The 20,020-nt window shown below is 36.3% G+C and overlaps 1 protein-coding gene across 6 annotated transcripts in view; it reads left to right on the forward strand.

The window, feature by feature from the left end:
* The window catches only part of Cntnap4 (contactin associated protein family member 4), a 280,275-nt gene that overhangs the window by 233,983 nt on the left and 26,272 nt on the right, over positions 1 to 20,020 (forward strand). For 5 of the 6 annotated variants that reach the window (XM_027406068.2, XM_035441454.1, XM_035441456.1 and 2 more), the window contains 4 exons: positions 6,407 to 6,577; positions 7,175 to 7,393; positions 17,643 to 17,882; positions 19,759 to 19,983. In XM_027406068.2, the coding sequence (XP_027261869.1) occupies positions 6,407 to 6,577; positions 7,175 to 7,393; positions 17,643 to 17,882; positions 19,759 to 19,983 (855 nt within the window). The remainder of the gene's footprint in view (positions 1 to 6,406; positions 6,578 to 7,174; positions 7,394 to 17,642; positions 17,883 to 19,758; positions 19,984 to 20,020) is intronic. The other variant, XM_035441457.1, reaches the window with a different exon arrangement.

The following is a 20,020-nucleotide window of genomic DNA, read 5'->3' on the forward strand; positions in this document are numbered from 1 at the left end:
TCACACTTTTTTTGTAAACATCTCAGAACTCGACCTCCTGATTTCCCCTTAGCACCATCTTTAATTGGCTTGTGTGCCCTTCAAATGTGATATGGGTATTGTGTAAAAGGAGGATTAATAAAGTTTGCTGATAAATTGATGTCATTTTTAAGAGGAAAGGTGAAGAAAACGATGGAGATGTGTTTGATATAATAGAAACATGGGGCTAGCATTGACTGAAATGGGAAGGACTAGTTCCCGGGTTAAGAAGTTGGAATTATCGAAAGGAGCTTCATTTTTGTTGTTGTTGTTGTTTTTTGTTTGTTGAGACAGGGTTTCTCTGTGTAGCTTTGGAGCCTATCCTGGCACTTGCTCTATAGACCAGGCTGGCCTCAAAGTCACAGAGATCCACCTACCTCTGCCTCCTGAGTGCTGGGATTAAGGGCATGTGCCACCAATGCCTGGCAAGAGCTTCATTTTTAGACATCTAAAAGCCTAGATGTCATCAGACCTTGAAATAGAGATGTGGTGTCATCATGTTGAGCAGTCCAGACTTCAGGCATATGTTCATATATAATAAATATGTTTACAGCCTCAAAATGGAGTTATTATGGATGGAGATATGTAGTGGCAGAGTCTTGGGATATTGCCATGGTGATAAGTGGAGGTGGTGAGGAGGAAGATGGAAGACTGAGAATTACATACCACTAGTGAGAGAGGCAGAAAAGTGGGGTGTCCTGGGCTTCAAGCAAAGGAAGTGTTTCTAGTGAGGAAACACAATCCATTATGTCGTTAAACATTGATAGCTTATGTGAAGAAAGAATTGTGACAACTGAATTGAACAGTGTGAAGATCATCAGTGATATTGACAATGCCTTCTTTAGAAGATTTACTGAGCTACTCATGGGAGATGAGAGCCCAGAACAGGCTCCAAAAACAGTGGGATGTGAAACAATGGGGGAAATTAGTAGTAGGTGGGAGGAAAGTAATATTAAAGAATTTTTTTTGTAAGATAGGAGAATTAATACCATGGTTGTACTGAAGGAAGAGACCAAGTAGAGAAAACGTTGGAATAGAAGCAGTTGGTTTTGAATTGTACAGAGAGGATGTAGAGTGTAACTAGTGATAACGTGGAGGTGAAGCTGAGGTGGGTAATTAGAGAATGTCTCTTCAGCTTTCTATTTTTAGAGAAGTTAAGGACAAAAAAATGGGATGTTGTATGCTTGGAAACAGAGCAGTTGTCAAATCACCCTCCTAGAGCATGGAATTCATATAAAGCATTAGCCATACCCAGTGCTTGCAAATTAGCGGGTAGAGCTCTTATTTGGCTTTGTGTTATATCCAACATGTATGTACATAGTGTGTCCTTTAAAGGATGTATACACTTAAGCTCAAGCAAAGATTATAAGTCACATATACAGGAGTCATTAGGTAATAAATAAGAATAATTTACTAGCTCTTATTTTTGGTGGTTATGGACAATGAAATACTTCATCCAGCTCATTAATATATAAAAGTTTTCTCTGTGCATGGGAAAAGGAACATGGTGTGTCTGACTATAAATTTATTTGAAGGGACAATGTATGATAATTAAAAAACACTGATGAATCTAATATAAAGTATATATTATACAAATACAAAAAGGTGGTACAAGCTCTTTTATTTACAGTCCATAGAGTATTTAAACATTTCAACAATATCCTTAGACAATATTCTGATATGAAGTTTTTTTGACATTAATGTGTGAAGAAAAGAATTTCATTTTCATTGGCATGTGCTCAATAGAAAGCACTTAATTTGTGCTTATTTATTCATTTAGCTTCTACCAAAATAACTATTTCATGTTACTTAAATACATAAATTTGGTTATGTTATTGATTGATGATTTTTCTTTTTCTCAAATGAGTAACTACACTCAAGGTTTATTGCATTATTACATATGTTAAATACAGGGAATTAGTATTGGGTAGACCAGATGTACTTTGTATTTGATACGTGGTCTCCTTTGTATATTAGAATGCTGGCATTAGGTAGTTCGACATAAGTTGCTTCAAAAAATAGAGGATGTGACTTTTGGAAGGATCTCTTTAAGGTATTAAACTCAGCTTTATACATTTTCTGATGTCATTCTGACCTTCACAGGAATGAAGGATGGATAAGCAACAACAAGCTTAAATGGACTTTCCTCACCTTGTTTACAATTTTATACACCCTCTTGTTCCTAGAATGAAAGTAGTTGGATGCTTGCAACAAAATTTCCTTCTTGGGGCTGGGGAGATAGCTCAATTAGAAAATGCTTCCTGTGCAGGTCTGGACATGTTAATTCAATCCCAGCACCCACCAAAAAGCTCTGTGGGGGCAGAGACAAGTAGATACATGGGACTTGCTGGCCAGACAGTCTCTTACTGAGTTTGATGCATGAGCCTCAGGAATCCTCCTCCCAATGAGAGATCCAGTTTCAAAAACAAAGTGAGCATATCCTGAAAATATGACATGTGAGGTTGACCTTTGGCCACTTGTGTGTGAGTGCATGGATTGTGACTTTGCACACACACAAACATAAGTACACCCATGCACACATTCCTAATATAAATTCTGTTCTTCCAGATTCTTGGAACGTAAATTTGTATGTCCTTGAAAAATTAAATGTCTTTCCCCTTGTTACTAATTTCCACTTTTGCATAAAATTAATATAAGAATAATAAAAACACGCTGCAGATTATTTGTAATAATCTTTTGATTACAAAGACAATCTCTTCTCTGACTTTGTAAGAGATAAAAATCATACCAACTGTATTGAACATGTGGGAGGGACAGCAGGGTTATTTCACTGTGTGCAAAGACCCATGAATAGCTTTCCTCTCTTTTCTACTGATATGTAACCTACACACTGTAATTCTCCTCAGCCAGATTTCATTTGCTTCACCCTCATTTTTACATATATGGATTTCAATGGAGGCCCATAAATTGTTGAAAACAATAACAGAAGTGCTAAAAAGACTCACTAGTGAATTATTAAACCAATACATTGGTTTTGTGTTCCAATGAAGCAACATGTAATTAATCTTAGTGTTTTATTTCTGTTAAGAAATCTATATTTTTAGCTCATTTTAATGGATCATAAATATTTAGAAGATGCACTTGACTGCTAAAATATTTCTTGTCAATATTTTAATATTATATATATATGTATATAAATATATATATATATATAAAATTTACTTTCAAGAAAGGATTCTCATCACTCTCCTCCCTTAATTTGTTTATGTCCCCAATCCTAAGAAAATAATGCTTTTTCTAAGATTCTTTTTCAAAGGCTATTCTACTTATAATAGAACTAAGTGCTTAGTAACTTTTTAAAGTACATGTAGTATTAAATAGTACTAAATTCTAATTACTTAAGGGGCTTTATAAAAAATTTACACATGAAATCAGATACTTATTACGAGTTCCTTTTTGTGTAAATAAGAAGAATCTTGACACTGATTTATAATAGATACATATACATTTATATACCTACACATATTATATAGTTATGGAAATTTAAAGACAATGTTTTCAAAGAAACTTAAACTTTTGTGACCATTCATATTGCTTTGATTAGATAATATTTTAATTATTACTTAATTAATTAGTACTAAGCATTCATATTGTAGAATAATACATCTTGATGTATTGTTTGTGTGTATGTGTTCATGCACATGTGAGTTCATGTGCGTAGAGACCAGAGGTTGACATCAGGTATCTTTCTCGGTCATTCTTTGCCTTGTTCTCTGAGAAGAAGGTGCCTGTCACTGAAACTGAAGTTGACCTGTCTCCCCAACCCTTGCCCTGGAATTACAAAGCATGCTGTCACATTTGGATTTAGTACATGGGCGCTGGTGTTCTGAACTCAGGCCCTTGTACTTGCACAGCACAGCACAGGAAGTGCTTTATCAACTGATCCATCTCTTCAGCCTAGCCCTTCCTGATTTGTTTTCATTGAAATGGTAAGCATCTTACTTGCCTGGCAACAAATCATGCCATACTTCAGCTCTGCTCCTGGGCTGCTTAGGGACTCTCCAACCCCCTTCCTTACAGAATCCACTTTCAAGGACTTACAATTTCCTGATACTGCTGCAGATCTCTACCTCTTGCTTGTTCCCCTCCCCAAGCCTCATTTCTCTGAGACTGCCAGTTTCTCTTGTGTGCACAGGACATAAGTAGCTGAGGCATCACATGCCTTTGCACACCATTCTACCAATGTTCTCATTGGCCTTGGTTTTCTTGGTAACTGTCTTGAATTAGCAACAATTTCTTAATCTCACAAAATGTTCTCACCTCATTCTCTATCTATTGTAAATTCATAAAATGGGCTTTGCTAACTAGACAATATGCATTATTGTGTGTGTAAGAGTGATTTAGCTTCCTAAAGCAATGAATTATTTTCACTAGCCTGAGAGCATTTATTGTGTAAGAGAAGCAATTCAAAGACTGTCCTTCAGTTCCAACCATTATCTAAAGTCTTCCATATGAAGCTTTATTGGGTGAGTTATAATATAATATGCAACAAATAAAGCCTTGATTATATAATATATGAAACAATGATATAAAATATCACATAATTTAAATCTGAATCCTGATCATCCCCTTTCTAAGCACATGAGATCATATTTAGCAATATCCCACAATTTAAAGTTACAAATTTATTTTGATTTAATATCCAGCATTTCAAGAGAAAGGCATGTCACTCCTTGTCAAAGGAGATCAGGTAAGCATGTGAAAAAGAACAGATGTGCTTTTACCCTTAAGATGACATTTTGCATTTTTGTGCATCTTTTCACAGACTGATCTAAGGGTATAGTACTAATGTAACTATTAAAAGGATATAAAGCATATCCTTGGCAGACCTCAGATAATTTGTACATATCACAGACTATGTTTTTCCCAACTACGTAAGTTCAGTTTTAAACTGTCCACATGCAATAGAAATTTGACTTTTGAGTCAGATTCACAAAAAAATAACAGAATGAAAACAAAGAAACAATAGATGCATATTGTTCTTTCCAGTGTTAGTACTGGAAAGGGGCATGTAGAAACAGTCATGTTTGTGATTTTTAAGTAGCTGGGTCTCTGCTCTTGGCTAACACCATGAACTCTTTCTTTAGAACAGCTGCTCTTGTCTCTGGAAGACCAAACTGTCCTTCTTGTAGGACAGTAAATTAGATAGAAAAATTTTATTCCTTCATGAGAGGTGGGTGGAGTGGCTTCACACTAAGGATGCCCAGTCCTAGCTGGTGCACTGAGAACTTGCTGGCAGCAGCAGAGGCTCATAACACATTTTTCTGATAATTCTCTGTATAGCCAGCTGGATTTCATCCTGGCAAACCTGCCTTTGAATTTATATTTCTTTTTCCATAATTCCTCCTACATATCACTCAAATATTTTTTTCAAAAGAAGTTTCAAATATCTACCAAAGAAAGTGAAGATGAATACATTGTACTTAGGCAGCAATTATGATTAACTTAGTTGTTTTAAGATTTATTTTTATTTTCATTATGTGTCTATGTGTAGGTTGAGGGGGTGGGGTGGGTCAAGTCACCTCTGCAGGCCAGAAAAGAGTGTTGGATATCTTGGAACTGAAGCTAGGGAGGCATTGTGAGCTGTATGATGTAGGTGATGGAACCAAGTTTGGGTCCTTTGCAAAATGAATTCATAATCTTAACTGTTGAGCCATTTCTCCAACCCCTACATGCTTGTTTGTTTCCTTGATCTCTAAACTGATATTCCAAGCTCTTTACTGTTTTCTATCTATTCCAAGTATTGAGTATTTGTAAATATTTAGAGAAAGCTTTTCATCTACCCGCCTGTTATGTGTTGGCAAGGAATGACTTTTGAATGAAAAAAATTTTTTCATAAGAACTGCTGTGCTATATAGACAAAGTGTGTTTGGGTCTTTAATTACATGGAATATTCAGAATGCCAATCTTAGTGTAAAACTGGCAAGGCCATTAATCGGAATAAGTGCAGGTTGTAAGGATCTGCCGTAGGGATTTTTTTTTTTTGAGTCAAGGTAACTAAGTGTTTACATTTTCAAGATACAAAAGTATTAAGCAATTAATTAAGGTTTCTTCACCTATTACTTTAGCTGAGGATAGGATTTTGGATGCAGATGTGTTTTCTTTTATTGGGGGCATTTCTGTATGAAACTTTTCTGCTGTATGTTGGAAAGAAAAAGTCCAGGGTTTCAGTCTCTGTAGAACTGCTCACCCTATGCCCATACCTCTGAACATAGTTAACAAGGAAAGTGGTTTTATAGGAATTAGTGATGTTTTTAAACAGGCAGATACTAAATGGAGAAACTGCAATTACGGTTACAGCATTCCTTGTACGGCATGAATTTGTTTTCTCTTTGAATTTGTTCGTTTTTGTGTTTTGTCGAAACAGGGCCATTTTGGAATGCAGCATCTTTTAATACCGAGGCTTCCTACCTCCACTTCCCCACATTCCATGGAGAGCTCAGTGCTGATGTGTCCTTCTTCTTTAAGACCACAGCCCTTTCTGGGGTATTTTTAGAGAACCTGGGAATCAGTGACTTCATAAGGATAGAACTACGCTGTAAGTGTCCTTTCCAGAAGAGTCTTGGGATATCATCATCTAGTCCTGAATTCTTCAGTTAACTTTGCAAGAAAATAATTTAACTGATAATTTTGTAAAAATATTGATAAATTCATTAGCAGTGAAATAAAAGTTTAAATTGAAGTAATTAAAATTTAAGACAAATTTTGTTAATGACTAATATTAATTACAAAATTATTTAATGAACCACTGATTATTTTGATATATTCACAGTCTTCTACTAATAGCATAATATCAAATGCGTGTTTCATGCTGTTAAATTATATAAACTTTAAGTCAATGAGGCAATTGTTTTTATAATCAATTATAGATGCTAGTTTTGTGCTTTCTCTAAATAGTTTTAATCTTTAGCGATATGAAAAATTAAGTCAGAGGCTGAACTTTTAAAGATCTATTATTTTTATCGCCAAAACATATCATACTGTCTCATTCCACATCCGGAGAGTGATGTCTATTTGGATGCCACTGTTTCCTTCTAAATGCAAGTCTTGTGTCTAATGACCGTTATGTCTAATGATTGTTGTCTTACATATATTGAATACTCACCTGGAAAACCCTCATATCTGATATTTCCAGCACCTACAACAGTAACCTTTTCATTTGATGTGGGGAATGGACCCTTTGAAATCTCAGTGCAGTCACCCACCCACTTCAATGACAACCAGTGGCATCATGTGAGAGTTGAAAGGAACATGAAAGAGGCATCACTTCAGGTGGATGAGCTCTTGCCAAAGATACAAGCTGCTCCCACTGATGGTCATGTCCTTTTACAGCTCAATAGTCAACTCTTCGTGGGTAAGTTTTAAACAAACAAACAAACAAACAAACAAACGAACAAAAGAAAACACTGAATATATGCTGCAAACCTAGAGATAAGCCACAATAAAATAATCCCAACTTGAAAAAACAATGATAAAGATCTAGCAGCAAAACCAAAGCAGTATTTATTGAAAACCCAGGTTCTAGTCTATGTTAGGTACCCGATTCCTTGATAATAACTAATCCATGCAATAGGTATTATCCCTTTCCTAGAAGAGGATGATTGAGGAGGGGGGGTGATTTACATACAGAAAGATATAAGTTAAGAGATTCAAATATCTCTGTGACTATTTGCTCACTCTGCATACCTTGCCTGCTTAATATGTAGAGGTTGCATGATTTGTTATAGTTTGTGTATTGCACTGGGGATTTTAGTATGATCTTGGAAATGATTATCTCTACATTCAGAAATGAGGAGTCCTTGCAATGCCAGCCAGTGGCAACCATTGATGTGCCTCAGCCTCTGCACCTTGCATTAAAAAATGGTAGGAAAGAGAAAAGACAGCGCTCAGCTTCAACAGCTTCTTTTCTACAGTGCACATTTTCTCAGCTCTCTTCTGATAACTTACTTTATAGTGTCTCCCCAATGTCCGTTGACTCAACATTTGCTGGAATTCCTCTCCATGTGTTTAATTTTCCTTTGCTTCTTGGCTAATTACTTTGCAGAAGTTATGGACCATGAAGTTCAAGGATTATCTTTGATTTGATCCCAGCTCATACATTTTAATGTAAACAAAGACTCAGAGACACATAAGGCAGGATAAATGATGAATTATCAGAAATTACATTCCAGACATCTTTAATGGCTATATTTAGAGCAGAATTCCTCAGCTCCCCCCTTACACCTTCTGTTGCCTAACAATCTTATTAGCACCCTTTCACTGAAAGGCATGAGTTTCCTTGTGACATATCTGACGAAGATATATTTAGGTCTTCTAATATATTTATGTCCTCATTATTGTCATTATTTATTCTTTCCCTGAAAACAAATTTAATGAATAGCTTCCACAACTAAAACATCCTAATAGATATTCTACTCACAAACTTGTGGTCACTCAGCTGGCTTATTTAAGAGTATAGAAACAATGAAGTACACTTGAGCAGAAATATATAACTTTTCTCTTAATGCCATACTAGACGTTCAGTCAGGAAATGGACATAGATATCGCTTGAATTCTAAAAAAAAAAATGAGAGATGGTCACAACAAAAAGGTACTGCAATTTAAAATCTGTCAGTGGCTTGGAAATAGCCTTTCTATTCTTGGAAATTGAGAAGGCTGAAATTGTCCTCAGATTTTTCAGTGAAATATGCTGCAGTTTGCCTGGAGATGACCTTTCCTCCTTGGGAGGAATTTCAACTTCCCAGAGATGGCATCACTATATATTGCACCTGATAGGAATCCTGGCCTTAATTTGATTTCAGGTGGCAGTAATGAAGTATCGTATGACATCAGAAAACTGCTTTGAACAGGCTCAGGTCTTTTGCCATCAATCATATGTAATAATTTGAATAAAGATCGAAGAGATTTCATCTTTATGGAGGCAATTAGTTGGGCCTTTGACATCTCCATATGTGTTCAGATTTAGAGTGGCTTTGTCACTGGGAAATTTTAACAATGGAAATCTTAATTATGTTTAAGTCAAAGGCAGTGGAGGAAAAAGATATCTCTTCCCTAAAAAAAAAAAAAAGTTCTATATTTTCAATGAATAAAGATCTTTATTTGTACTTAAAGGTAACTGGGGTACAATGACATGATATAGTATAATGATGTCCAACAATCAAAATGCTACCCAAGGGGCTGCTTTTGTTGTTATGCCTACCCATCAAGTAGACAACTCTCTGGAGGGGACAGCTTTTTAGTTCACAAAACAATTCCCACCACACAAAATATTAATCTTCCAATTTACAACACTCCTATCAAACAAATCATGATATTTCTTTCTTTCTTTCTTTTTTAAAGTTTGCTGATAAAGAGTTTTTGCCTTACAGGCAGACTCCATGAGAGACAAATTATAATTAAAAAGGTTACACTGAATTAGAGCTCAGTGGGTGGCAGACTAGCAAAAAATCAGCAGTAATTAGAGAGAGTTTAATGAAGCACTTACTATGAGCAAAATGTTCTCTGCCTTCCTATGAGTATATTTCAGTGGAAGAGAAAGAGTAGACAGTGGTGAGAATGAAAGGAACATATGTTACATATATATTTATATGTGTTTGCACAACACACACACACACACTTCTTATTTTAATTTTTTATTAATTTATTTTTTACATTCCAATTCCAGTTCCCTCTCCCCCAGTCTGCCCCACACCATCCATCTTCTCCTCAGAGAGGTTAAGGCACCCTCTCGGAAGTCTAAGTCTATCTTGTCCCATCATCTCCATGAGGCAGGAACAAGACACCTATCCACCTGTGTCTAGGTTGAGCAAGGTATCTTTCCATATAGAATGGGCTCCACTAATGGGCTCACTTTCACACACACACACACTTCAATAGTGGGAAAAAAGTAGAAACAGAGCCAGGAGAAGGGGTTGTAGGGCAATGATTAGTGTTGGGAATTTCCATTTCAAACAGGGTAATGGGGAGATGTTAACCCTTGAGTCGAGACTAGAGGGAGCAGAATAGAGATAGACCCCGTGAACTTCTCAAGTGGTAGAATGCTAAGTGGTGACAGTGAGTGTGACAGATCTTAGGTACAGGAATAAACCAATATGATTGGAGACAATAAATATGAGGGAGTGCAGGCTGAGCTGTAAACTGAGTCATGGAAGGCCCTTTGCAAGGAACAGGGATCTAGTACTAAGGGGTACCAAGACCTAGCCTATTTATTTCTCTAATTCCCATTCACTTCCAGGAGGGACATGGATGAAAGGAAACCACTGGAAGCAGGCTATTGCAGATCTGCACCACAGCTATCAGCAGTCCCAGCTGAAGTAGATATGTTGAAACAGAGTGGGGACACATTTTATATGTAGCTGCCTACAATTTGCACACGAATTGGTTGTTGCTGTCAGCATTTGATGACTTTCTCATAACAATATCCACACATCTAAGATGGTTCCTTGTAGTTCCACTAGTTCCTCATATTGCATCCTAGTTTTCAATTTCATCTGAAGTCAGTTTTTCCTGTTTTCTTCCTTTATCTGAATTCACAGCAGTGATCAAATCTGCTCCCTGGTCTCACATCTCTAATAAGTCTCAGGCTATAATAGAAAGAAATCTGAGAAAACACCTCACAGTCTCCCTCCCTCTCCTTCAACAAAATCCCACCAGCCCTGTAGTCATATGCTCACCAGGAAGCCTGGCTTTTCCATTCATAGAGTCTATATGTATGTAACACATGTCATGTGTGAAGGGTCTGTTTGCTTGGGAACTCTTGCTTCACATACTAATAAATAGATGAGAGTTAAGTCTCATTCTCTCCTCAGAGCTAGTGGTTACATGGGTGACTGAGAATCTCTGCATTAATACAATGTAATTGATTTTTCTGGTTGAAATTTTATAGGGTAATTTAATACCCTTTACTTACAAGTTTGAGAGTTTAATTTGTAGTTCATCCGTCCATCATAGAAATAATTATGACTAATCAGTATTTTCAAGTGTGCATAATGACTGTCATTTATATTTGGGTGTAGGGACAAACTAGTGAAGTCAACATAATTGTTCAAAGTAAGACTACAGCTTCCAGCACAACTTTATTCTAATAAAATCCTTTAAATCTGGAGAGTGAAGAAAATAAAAATATTTCTGTTCATACAGAAGCAAAAGCTTAGATATATGAAAAAACTGGAGGTCTAACTTAGGCTTAGTCTAAGAGTGATTGATTTACTAGTCCAGCATTTAGTGTAAAAGTGCATCTTGCATGGATACAAGTCTGCAGCAAATAATAGTTGCTTCATATACTATCTGCTTAAAACACAAGAAATTTCAATAGCTTTTTTAGAATGTTTCTTGAGATGTTAAATATATACACAAAGAGAAGTTGCAGATATTTCAAGGTATCTTAATTTGACCAATCTTTTTCTCCATTTGAAGACAAGAAGGTTGACAGTGTCTAACTGGCATTACATATATGTGAGATTTTTTTAAATTTTTAAATATCAAGAGTTTCCATCATAGCTTAGTAGCGGCTGTTGTATTGAGATAACATAAAAGAATTAAAACAGTGTGTACACTGTGTGCCACTGAAGACCAAGCAGAGAGTGTGTTTGCACTACAGAGCAGAACTCTGAAGCAAGAGCAGTGCCTTCATTTCTGAAGAAAACAAGTAGAAATATATAGAAAACACAACTAAAAAAATGTGAGCTCCTGGGCAGCAGTTGTTTGTGACAACTGAGATTGAAGTAGGGTAATGGTGAATGCATGCAGAGGTGTGCTACACTAGAGGTGAGAAATAGCATGGCTTTAACAATCTTCCTGAAGATAACATCAGAATGATTATCATCACCTAATGTAACTGCAAGAGGCTGTTTGCAGTGGAGGAGGAATAACAAGGAACAAAACTCTTTTTGGAGCAAGTGTATGATAATTAGGTTGGAAACTATAGCATCAATATAATAGACATCTCCTTTCCTCTCAAAAACCCAAACTTCATACCATGTTGCTTCCTGTAATGAAAAATTATGGTCAATATTGTGCTCTTATCCCCTCCTCTCTTTATTTGATGATTTGTGGATTTGAACCCAGGGCCTTGCTTGGGAACATGCTCAAAAGCACCAAATGAGTGCATGTGTGTGATGTGTGTGATGTGTGTGATTCTTGAAACATCTTAAACAATTCTACTCAGAAATGCTGCGCATCACTTTAGAAATCCTGGAAATTCTCAGAGCATTGAGTCTTTGTCCTTGACCTTGATAGAACACTGAGAACACATGAGTAAAAGTCACTGCTACTTTCACTCACAAATGTTCTCCAACCACGGAAATGATGGAGAGAAAAGAATCAATCATTTTTTTAAACTGAAATGTGACAGTGGTCATTTTCTATTTCGGTTTGTAAACTCAGCATTTTCCCCCCAGAAGCTTCTTAAATTAGGCCTGAATTGATTTTCATTCAACCAGCTCTGCAATTTTCGTTTCCTGTCTAAATTCTTTTACTGACAAGTTTTCACACAAGTTAAACTCCATTTGAATAGTCTGGGATGAGGGCTGGAAGTAAGGACCCCTGACTTAGTGAGAAGTCATTTATGTTACATTTGAATTGCGTCAAACCGGCAAATACGTGGAGCAAGCAATGCTTAAATCTCCCACGCAAAAGTTGATACTGGAAACTAATCACACTGGTGCTCCAGGCTGAAGTTCTTCCTATTGGTTGTCTGAACAAGGGTGTCTATCACTTGTGATCTTTGGGAAGATCCAAAGTACCAATACAAAGATATATTTCTTTAGTAATTTCAAGATTGGATACTGCAAATACTTCTTTGTAATTTTTGAGGGAGATGAATGTGTGTGTGCTTGTATCCTGTTGGGCAAATATGAAAGACTGTAATTACTTGGTCATAGAACATGCATGTAATGAGCAGGTGATGTAGCCCTATCTCCATTGACCACATGGATGATACATGAAGTGGCTTTTCAGATTCATTTCTCATTTTTTACAGGGTCATCCTTTTTCTAAATAGTCATTTTAAAAACTTCTTTTCATGTTTTGGATAAGTCTTTTTCATATAAGCTTATCACCAGTATCTTCTAGCCTTTTCATAAATTCTTATTTTCATATTGTTAAAAGCACCTTCAAAATGTAAGTTTTTAATTATAATATGTTCTTCATATTTCTTTTTTAGACTTTCATTTTTGATATGCTAAAATATAGCCATGGTAAGAGACTATCAAATAGTCTTATTGTAATTATTTGCATTTCAGCCTAATTTTCATTGATAGTAATTGTGTTTTCTCATTAAAAATTCAGTAAAACAAAAGTTGTATTTCTTTCATGTGCTCATATCGTTTGTTTTAGGCATTTTATTTCTTTACTTGTGGCCTCTTTTTCATTATCTGTCTGAAAACCTGTGAGTGGACTTTCCTGTGCTTAGTAGGAAGACCTTAATGACCCTTGAACTGAATACAAATTCTTAACAGTAGAGCACATAACTATGTGCCTGATATTGCCAACAGCTCATTTCCAGTGGATCAGTACTTATCCCTAGCATATGAATGGACTATGAGAATAACCCACATAGAGGGTTACTCTCTCAGCCTAGACACACAAGGTAGGGTCTAGGCCCTGCTCCAAATGATATGACAGACATTGAAGATTACCCATGGAAGGCCTCACCCACTCTGGAGAGAAGAAAGGGGATGGGATAGGGGGTCAGTGAGGGGCCGGAGAGGAGGGGGGGAGAGGGAACTGGGATTGACATGTAAAACAAGTTTTCTTTTAATTTAAATAATAATAAAAACATACTTCCTTACGTTCAAATCAGAGAGCCATGGTTGTGCTTTCCACAGGCCTGGAGACAGTCTTTCTTATACAAGTAGCTTCATTCAATGGCAGTCGTTTTTTTGAACATGAGCTACAATGATAATCTTTTCTCCCATGCTCCTGGGACTCTGTACAATTAAGATTGCTGCTCAGCATAACTAAAGCTAAGCTTCTAGTGTGGCATCCTTCTGTAGCTCACATCACCATTTCTGTGAGGCTGTCTTCCCTCAGGATGGCTGTGCTGGGAGGAGGCTCTAGTTTCCAAGCACTTCCAACTTCCTAGCATGCTTCTGGGCCCAGCTTGTATGCACTGTTGATTTCTTGCTCTAGGCTGGCATGTGGTTGGGACTTGATCTGTCTTCCTTTACCACAGTGTCACAATCAGAGAGAGCCTTCACTTCTGTAGCCTTGAATTTAAAGTTGTGTATAGCAGTCATGAGCTCTTTCATTCTCTAAGGCTGCTGTGGCAATGAAGGAGTTGTTCTCAAGTAATCCTCAATAATATTTGAGGAGAGCACATGAATGGTTTGTCTTTTAAAAAAAGTCAAAATTTAATCTCAAAAGTCTTCCTGCCACAAAGATAGGAAAAGAGCACAGGAAAGAGCCAGCTCCAATTCTGTGACAGTAATACTTGTCATTTAGAAGAATTTTCTGAGAATAATGAATGTGTTGGAAGGATGAAGTCAACAGGTATCCCTAATTTATTTCCTATGCAACATCTAGCCAGGTGTTAAGGTATGAGATCTTGGTATTGTCATATGTGTGAATGGATTTGCTTAAACTCAATCACATGGAAAGCTTAGGCATTCTCTGCACAAGGTACTCAGTGTTTGTAAAGTTCCGGAATTCATTATGTCTGATCCAGCATGGCAAGTAAATTGATAGAAAATTAATTGGAAGATAGTTCCCAACAAAATAGCTCAGCAGAAACATCCACAATCAATTAATCAAACTGCAACTCATTTTAATTGGACATACTCTAACCCTGGAAAGGCACTGCAATCTTTAATTAAGCTTCCAAGCACAGTCCTATTTACATGAGACACGTTTCTCAGAAGAGTTCTGTCCAAACTAAAGTGACTGACTGGAAACCCAATGGTATAGTTACAAATCCTCACACATGCACGATACAACTATGTCTAATTAGATATTACATTTTCAATAAAGGTGGCATTAAAATAATTTTATTAGACAAGCATTAAACTCTTTGAAAGGATGGAATAAGGAAGTTCTAGTTTCAAAGTTAGATGTTCATCACTATAACAATATTTAAGGTTGTATTTTATATTACACACACACACACACACACACACACATATATATATATATAAAGTATTTTCTGTTAGTTACTCTACCCTCTAGTATTATTCTAGTATTTATTTCTATATATACATTAGCATCAGGTAGCAATCACAAACAGCTCTCTGAATATATTAGCAAACAATAGCCCTTTGAGAACATATCAAATACATATTTTCATATTTCCAGTATCAGATACAGGACCTCACAAAGAACTGCTCAATAAAACATGGAGAACTTAAATACATTTCAAACTACAGATGGCTTGAGACATGAAAGAAAATGGAACTGTTGTCTTCTTTGATTCAATTTTCAACTGGAGAGAAGTGAGACTGCCTTGATATAATGACCATATGTGATTTAAGCTAAATGTATTCATTCTGTTATTTCCTCATTATACCCATGAATGTCTATATGTATATAACTCTCCTCACAAAAAATAAGCAAGAAAAATTAATTAGAATAAATGAAAATGAAGCAATTTAGTTGTTGAGCCTATAGTTCCTTAGTTATTATTTATGCTATTAGAAGCACTGGACAAGCCCCTGAATTACAGTGATGTTATATGTCAGATCAACAGACACATGACAACATGATTTTCTATTACTGTATGCTATGAAATATATACCCTGTGGTTTTATGTAAGATAACATAAATTAAAATACACCCAATGTGCAGCTCTAGGCCCTCCAAAATGTTCCCATGCCAAGAGTGATTTGTCATGGATGGTAGGTTGCCCTATCCTGGTAAGAAACTCTAAAGTCTAGTAAGAATTCCAGAAGAAACATGAGCAAAGAGATTGAGTCGCAGGTGCTCACTGAGTTAAGTTAGCAAATGGTGTGCTAGGTAGGTATGAAGCCAAAGTGAGTGGAAAGAAGAGAAATGTCCTGACAATATGGGCAGAAGAGAGACTCTGAGAATGACCAAAGACTGTCCTGATGTAGAAGGAATTACTAATATTGTTAGCTGCTTTCAAATTCTGGATGAAATTAACTCCTTCCTTTCCATACCCAGAAAGAATGCCTAAGGGTTTGTCCAAGTTCTTCTAATAGGATAAATAATAGCAAAGAACTCTAGATTCAACAACTAAATATAGTATATGAGAGAGAAAAAGAGAGAGAGATGACAAAATGGCTTTCTCCTTTTTCCAATTTTATGTACAGTTCCTCTACCTATAGTATGGTGCCACCCACGTTCAGGGAAAGTCTTCCTTCTTAGTTCCTACTTCCTGGAAATATCCTCCTAAACACACCCTGAGGTATTCTGCATGTCTCAATTCAATGGACTTGATAATATTAAAAACTGAAGGTTGGAAGGCTCTACATCTAGCCTACTCCCTCTGAATTTACAGATGACAAATATGTCCCATACCTTTTCTGTGATGTTACCTGATCCTAATGTGTAAGAGTTATATTTAGATTTTGGGCTGGGCTCCACACAATCTGATGATCTCTGCATTATGACCTGTGGTTTTCTGTAAAGTTGTCCATTTGGTATAGAGAAGGTTTTTTGATGTGGGTTGAGAACTACACTTCTCTGTGGGTATAAGTTTTAGAATGCTAGGAATTAGGAATTATGGAAGGTCAGTAAAGTGATGGAAGTATGCTCCCTTTTAAGATTCATAACCTTATCAGCCCCAGGTTGTTGGCTGAGAGCTATTGGTTACCACCAAGATAGGTGCCAATATTGCACCATTGTTTCTTCATCAATTTCTTTTCCAAGTTCCGTTAATATCCTAAGCATAAAACAATAAAGATTAGGTCAACACTTAAGAAAATGTAAAATATACTAAAAAGTACATGAAATGTAATAAAATAATACTCAATAGTCATCTTTTGGTGGAAAATAAATAAAAAGTCATCCCTATGAGTGTACTACTAATCCTTAGGAATACTTGTCAAATTAAAAGTATTAGACTAACTGAAGGTCAAGATTTTAAATATATTTTTACTTACCATGGATATATATGTGTGTATATGTACATACATATACACACACATATGTAATTTAAAAGAAAATAAGAACCCACTGAAATAAAAAGCAAAAGTATACAACCATGACAATATACATTGTTATTTGGAATAAAGATGAAACATGCTCCTAATTTTGCTTTTTGAAAGATACGAGGAAAGATGACTTCTCTAGTGTAAAGCTTAATCATTTTCAGAAAACACATGTGTAGGGTTAGGCATGGCTCAGTGATAAAGAACTTTTCTGGCATTCACGAGGACCTAGATTTGTTCTCCAGAAAAAAAGAGAGAAAAAGAAGCAAACCAAAGTTTAGAGTAGAATTTGTGGTGTATCTTTCTGAGCACTAGTGTTCACCAACAGTTGTGTTTTACAACTTCTAATTGCTCCTCTCATCTTGCTGTTCAATTCTCCAACATCAGATACAGGTTTTCCTCTTCTTCATTGGTTCTTGGCTTTGTTTGTTCTAAATAAAATGTTTGGTCATGAATAAAATGTGGAAGAACATGTTTGCATTTGCAGTGTTTTCCTTGTAGGTGGGACCGCCACCCGGCAGAGGGGCTTCTTAGGATGCATCAGGTCTCTTCAGTTGAATGGGATGGCTCTGGATCTGGAAGAAAGGGCCACAGTGACCCCTGGGGTGCAGCCAGGTTGCAGAGGCCACTGTGGTAGCTATGGAAAGTTATGCCGTCATGGAGGGAAGTGCAGGGAAAAGCCCAGTGGCTTCTTCTGTGATTGCTCTTCCTCTGCATATGCAGGACCATTCTGCTCCAATGGTAGGTGTGCCTTGAGACTGTATCCCTGTGAATAAGACACCTGACAGGGTGTGTGTGTGTGTGTGTGTGTGTGTGTGTGTGTGTGTGTGTGTGTGTAGCTATTTGAAACAAAAGTATTTACATTTAAAATATTCTTTCAAAAAGTGGTTATTGTATGCCAATCATATTTTAATCCTTGGGCCTTTGACTCAGTTCATGAAAAAATGCTTCTCTATTGATAGTTACAAATATTAGCCTTTAGGTGTCTTCAGTGTTAACCATCAATCTACCTTTACTTTGTCTACTATTAATGTATTTAAAGAACAGGGCAGTCAACACCCTGTCCTATGGAACAGTTCTTGGTTTCAAAAAGCATTGCATTACCAGGGTGTATTGTTAGTTTTGGGGAGCATGTTTAGCAAAGCAAAGCAGTTCAGACAATTTATGTATTTATCTTCCTCATTCAAACAAATACTTTCTACCAAATACTGATATATAAGGAAATCATGACACTCTGATATTTGGTGTGCAGTAAAATGAATACCTGCTAGAGAATTGAAACAGAAGAGTATTTATTTGGTGGCTTCTCTTATTCACCAATCGGTACCATCGAAGAGGAAAAGAGCAGAGTAAGTAGTAACTGTTTTGGATAGCCTTCCCTGAATATGCAGACACATATTCTCTCATAGTTTTTCATAGAAGAAAACTGACATCCAATTAATTTAAATTCATTGACTTTGTTGAAGTATCTCTGGGCTTCTTAATCTTCTCTTGAAGGAAGCTAAAAGAAATTGGCTCCAAATCAAAGCAACTTTGCAAAGAAAGCGCCGGGGGTTCCTTAATGAAAACCTGGCAAAAACTGCAGTTTTCAGGTCATACCCTCTTATCAAGAATAAGCTGTGATTTCAGAATCAATTGTGGTAAGAACCACACACCACTGGTAACATTCTGGGAGACATTTTTGGTTAAAGTGTGGGTTTAAGCCCTTCTTATTGAGGATGACTTTCCTTCATTTTCTAATTGAATTTTCCAGTTCTTTCTAAATGTGTAATCAGGAATGTTGTGCTACATGCACACATTATACTGTGTGTGAAGGCTATATTATAAATACCACAATTAATACATTAAAATCCCTAAATTGAGGTGGGAACCAAAACATTGCCTTATGACACAGTAAGCACCATTTATAAGACCCATCATCAACCAGATGCTTATAGTCTCTAAGAGAACAGAGTTCAAGGACTCAAAACTAATATTTCCACTGACCTCTTCCATACCCATATATTTGCCTAAACCTATGTGTAAATTTGAGATATTAATTTCCTATTGGTAAAAAGCTATGCTTATGAATTATTTCAAAAGTGCTGCATAATTCCATTTGTTGATCTCTGCTAAGCACATACCCCCCACATTAATGCTAGACTTTGCTTTCTTTATGTAGTACATCATAAATGTGAAAAATAATATAAAATAAACGTACTTCTTCTTATTGATACTAAAGTGTGGGAAAAGTCCTTACTCCTCCATTTTCCCTATTATAAGAGCATACGTGAATTCTAGCTACAAAATGATAGATGAATGTTAGAATTTAAATGAGGAAGTAGATGTTCTGGGAAGAACAAGACAAGAAGCTTGGCTTATGTGTGTGAACTCGGATAAGAGAGGACTAAGCTTCCAATTGTAAATCCTGACTAATGAATTAATTATATGTCATTCTAACATGAAGGCATTTCAGAAGCCATTATGAAATCTCTATTCATTTGCTGTGTTATCTTAGCCTGGGACTGTTTCTTCTTGCTGTGTAATTCATTTTACAGCACTGAGACATCAATTAATGTAACTTAAACAATATCTTCATATGTAAAAATTTTAACATACAATCTACATATCATTTCAGAGATTTCTGCATATTTTGGATCTGGGTCTTCTGTGATTTACAATTTTCAAGAAAATTACTCCTTAAGTAAAAACTCCAGCTTCCATGCAGCTTCATTCCATGGCGATATGAAGCTGAGCAGAGAAATGATCAAATTCAGCTTCCGAACAACAAGGGCACCAAGCTTGCTACTGTATATGAGTTCCTTTTATAAAGAATACCTCTCAGTTATCATTGCCAAAAATGGTGAGTGTGATTTAGATGAGAGAGAAGGTTGAATTAG

Source organism: Cricetulus griseus, chromosome 3 (genome assembly GCF_003668045.3).
Source record: "Cricetulus griseus strain 17A/GY chromosome 3, alternate assembly CriGri-PICRH-1.0, whole genome shotgun sequence".
NCBI lineage: Eukaryota > Metazoa > Chordata > Mammalia > Rodentia > Cricetidae > Cricetulus > Cricetulus griseus.